Raw genomic sequence first — 4,504 nt, forward strand, 5'->3', positions numbered from 1 at the left:
TCATTGGACACTCCCCTAAAACCTTGGACGTGGATGTCTGCGTCTCTGATTGGTTGTGAAGCCCGACCGACAACACCTGCTTAACTCCTTCATCCAAATTGTCACCCGGGGCTCTGAGAAATATAGGCAGCATCCCCTTCAGCTCATGCATTCAGTCCCACAGCTGCCCCATAAGACACCAAGCCGCAGCTGCGCTGATCACTGATCCAAGGTGAACCCTCACACATACACACTCACTCACACTCACACTCTCACACACACATACACACACATACACATACACACACTCACACACATACACACACTCTCACTGCGGGATCTTTGCTGGGAATCGAAGCGCACTGTCGGAGACGCAATGTTGGTTAAACTGGCCGTGGCGCTGCTGCTTTTGTCAGTGTTGGAGCAAGTAGTGGGATCGGATAATATTGATATTCATGACAGCCCACCGGAGAAACCTGCCAGCCAGAAAGGACGCCTCTCCCTGCAGAATACAGGTAAGAAATAAGTGTCAATACATAAGATTGTGGGGATTCTTGGTTGGTGCAACTGCTCACACATCTACGTGTTGTTTGCTCGGACACGTGTTTCTGTGGCTGCAAATTAAACCATGCAGGACACACGTCCGGGCGATTTGAGCAATCAGCTGTTTTTAACTTAAATGCAGACGCTACGATGCACACCAGTTACCCTTTTCGATTACTCAGAAAGACGATATCTTGTAAATACTCTCAGACAGAAATTCAATATGTTAGTAAACTATTAATAGAATGGCACAAGGTAATAGGTAATGTATACGGCAGCGCATCTAGGTGTGCATGAGCACTAGTGTGTGCGCGCGTCATAGGTAACAGTTTAAGTGATTTTCTGCGGGGGAAAATCTGGGTTTTGCATGTTTCGTGTAGACTGTCTTTTCAAATGAATGTTGGATGATGTGTTCAAGCAGGTTAGTGGAGCAGGGAAGGTTGTAGTAGTGTGGTGGATGGTCAGCGCAGGACGCATGCTGGAGTTGATTTATTGAGCCAGTCCTTTGGGGGAAATGTTGCTTAAATACCATCAAAAAGAAGAGTGTGATTTGCCTCATTAACAAAACGCACTAATACTACGTTGGACTGCTGCTTTTTTCCACGAGGTGTGTGGGTTACATCGGTTGCTCTTTCCTTATACACAGCACGACTTGCGACCCACCATGTGAACCTGTGTCCACACATTTGAGCATAATTATGTTCTTGACTCCACACCGAAAAAACTAGGAAAAAAGTCCAATGCAGGTTTCACAGTAGAGACCCTGGTAACACCACTGTGTAATTCAATGCACGTTGCGGCCAAGCTCGTACGATCCAAGCACATTCCCGTGATGCCAAAACAAGCACTGCTGACAGCGGCTCACTTTTCCTGCGCACTAAAGTTTAACTCAGTGCCTACAAACCCCGCAGCAGCTCTTCCCCTTACTACTGCCCCCCCAACAGAGGCTCTTTGTTGACACGCGTGGTTTCAAATAAATCAGATTTAATCCTTTATTTGTCCTGCTCAAGACAAAGTCACAAGAGCGCCCTTCTTTACGCAACTTGTGCGCGCTTCCGACTGAGGCAAAACTGTTCTCACGCCCATCACTTATCAACTCCAAGACAAATCACGCGTGTAATCATGTTTTACTTAGGTCAACAGTTAGGGTCTTCATAGCCAAACTGAAACTGAACTACTTTGCCTGTTGGCTCCCAACCTAACCTGCAATTTGCTGTATTAATTAATGGATAAAACATTCTAGACTATCTCACATAAAGGAAAGCAGCCGTTTCTGTAACATGTTCCCTGCTGGTAGTCCGCTGTCTCATACTATTAGACAGCAGTTTGGTGTTAAAGGAGGTAGCTCCTGCCCTCAATTGTTAGTCCTATTCCTGTCTTTCCTGGCGACACTAGAAAGAAAAGGGCACTTGAGGGCCAGCCAGTGGTGTGACAGAACTGATATTACGTATTTGCATGACATACCATTTCCCAGGTTCTTGCCTGAACTGATGCTGTAGTGCATCCACATGCAGCTAATAATCCACTTTTAATCCTATGATTTCAGTGTCAGAGTAAGAACATCATAATGAGAGACTTGTTGAGGCCTATTTAGTTGGCAGACAATAGAAACGACTGTGTTTGTGTTTCCTCCACAAGAAGTCAAGGCTGTATCTGCAATGCACCATCCCATCTCAATGCTAGGCAGTGCAGATGGATTGTGGTGCAGAATGACACAGTAATATCTCTGTCACCAAGTGTTCCTCTGCAGGAACCCCTCAGCTTGGGAAATTAGACTCCCCCCTACATCTACCCCCCGCCCCTCCATCCTGCATCCCTTTCATCATCCCATCCGAAACAGACTCTAGGTCACAAATGCACAAACAAGCGTCTGCGTCTGTAGAAATAGTTCTACGCCACATCAGCTTTGTGATTCGTAGCAGCAATCAGTGCGAAAGTGGAGTTTTGCCTCCGAGCTGTATGGTCTTCTTCGTCAACGTGCCTGTAACAATCTGCTGCTGTCTCTGCTGTGAACAGATGATAAGGTCCCTCCCCTAACCTGTTCTCTCTTTCCAGCTGAGATCCAGCACTGCCTGGTGAGTGCAGGGGATGTCGGCTGTGGTGTGTTTGAGTGCTTTGAGAATAACTCCTGCGAGATACGAGGGCTACAGGAAATCTGCATGACGTTCCTGCACAACGCTGGCAAATTTGACTCTCAGGTACTAAACTAGTCTGTCTGTCTGTGTGCAAAAATGGTATAACCGGGGGCAACATTCCTTTTCCCTTTCACTGGTTCACTGCTCCACACTCGTCATCCATGAAGATATTTGTTTACTTGTGCTTTTTTTCTCCACATACCTCAAAATATATCAGTTTTTCTAGAGGTACAATCATACATATCTTGTCTACTAATCTTCTGTCCTCTCTTGGGAAATTCACTTCACTCTCAGTGGACTGATGCATGTATGGTTAGGACCAAGGCCATGAGCCAGCTGGCTGAGAATCCAGTTAGCTCTCTTTTCATACATAGCGTAGGCTGTAGCCCTGCCAAGCCAAGCTTGAATATGTCTATATAGTCACACACTAGGGACTCGCATGTTTAGCATTTTTTGTTTTAAACGTTGAGTTACACATTCAACATGTGCTCTAACACACCCACACATACACGCCACCACTGCTGAAACAGGTGCACAACATCTCTAAAGTGTCAAAACTATTGTGTAAACATAAAACAGACACGAGAACAACACATTAATCACAACATGTGGAGCCAAAAGGTTTTCTTTGGCTAGTTTCAACAGTATCAACAAAGGGCTTCGTCTTGAGGGTTCATTTAGCAGGTGTGTATGTGTTTTTTCACAGGGGAAATCCTTCATCAAAGACGCTCTGAAATGTATGGCACATGGGCTACGGCACAAGTTCAGCTGTATCAGCAGGAAGTGTGTGTCCATTAAGGAGATGGTGTTCCAGCTCCAGAGAGAGTGCTACATCAAACACAACCTGTGCTCGGCTGCAAAGGAGAATGTGGCTGTCATGGTGGAGATGATCCATTTCCAAGATCTCTTCCCTAAAGGGTGAGTGGTTGGTCTGGTCAGCATGTTTCAATATGTTCTTTGAGCGTGTCCCTTCTCTTTTATCTCCCTGACCAATTTAAGCTTGTTCTGTTCTTCTATGTTCAGTAGTAACACCATCCCATGTATTGCTTTAATTTCCTAGACATTGATGTATTGTACATCCAAACATTAAATCATTGGCTTCATGTGAGTCATCTGTTTTCTCTCTGCCCAGTCCATATGTGGAGCTGGTGAATATTCTCCTGAGCTGCGGGGAGGAGGTGAAGGAGGCGTTGACACGAAGCGTGCGGCTACAGTGTGAGCAGAACTGGGGGGCTTTGTGCGACAGCCTGAGCCTGTGCTCCTCCCTCACCCCGTCTCCCCCCAGCACCGCCGTCGAACACCGCCGCCCTTTGCCCTCCCATCCTGATCCGGAGCACCCTCGCCCCCCGCGGCAAGGCGAGAAGGACAAAGCCGGTAAGGCTGGCTTCAACAATCACCCACGCAATCGCAGTCAGGGGCTGCGCCGCCAGAGCCCAGAGGCCGGAGTGGTGGCTGAGCAGGAAGACCCCGAGGCCACTGACATCCGGAGGTGAAAACGCAGGAGATTACAACACTGATGACCCATACATCATTTAAAAACCACACTTGCAGACTTATGCACATGTCCACACAATTACATGGCCTCATTTACCTGCACACACTTATCCACTCACACACACACACACACACACACACACACACACACACACACACACACACACACACACACACACACATATTTCCAAACAGACTGAGCAGAAGGAAACAAGCCCTGACCTTTCCTGTCCTTATTCCGCCCTCTCCAGTCATTCCAGCAGTCCCACATGGTAAACTTGCAGGGTAATTGTGGTGTAGCTTGTACTGTTATGCCAGACTGTAGGCCACACTTTTTTAAAAACTGAATAATA

The 4,504-nt window shown here is 46.9% G+C and overlaps 1 protein-coding gene across 1 annotated transcript; it reads left to right on the plus strand.

Annotated features, from left to right (window-relative positions):
* Window positions 1–355: 355 nt before the first annotated feature.
* stc2a (stanniocalcin 2a) lies at window positions 356–4,150 on the plus strand. The gene is made up of 4 exons (XM_053324148.1): window positions 356–494; window positions 2,578–2,720; window positions 3,364–3,575; window positions 3,790–4,150. Exons 1-4 carry the CDS (start codon window positions 356–358, stop codon window positions 4,148–4,150), a joined length of 855 nt encoding a protein of 284 aa, XP_053180123.1.
* Window positions 4,151–4,504: the final 354 nt, after the last annotated feature.

The sequence above is a fragment of the Scomber japonicus genome, chromosome 8, assembly GCF_027409825.1.
Source record: "Scomber japonicus isolate fScoJap1 chromosome 8, fScoJap1.pri, whole genome shotgun sequence".
NCBI lineage: Eukaryota > Metazoa > Chordata > Actinopteri > Scombriformes > Scombridae > Scomber > Scomber japonicus.

What these genes read in the sequence shown, in the direction of transcription:
- stc2a (XM_053324148.1), top strand. Translation starts at nt 356, where the DNA reads ATGTTGGTTAAACTGGCCGTGGCGCTGCTGCTTTTGTCAGTGTTGGAG. An exon ending in CCTCTCCCTGCAGAATACAG is followed by an intron (nt 495 to 2,577) that starts GTAAGAAATAAG and finishes CTCTCTTTCCAG; the next exon opens with CTGAGATCCAGCACTGCCTG. An exon ending in CAAGATCTCTTCCCTAAAGG is followed by an intron (nt 3,576 to 3,789) that starts GTGAGTGGTTGG and finishes CTCTCTGCCCAG; the next exon opens with TCCATATGTGGAGCTGGTGA.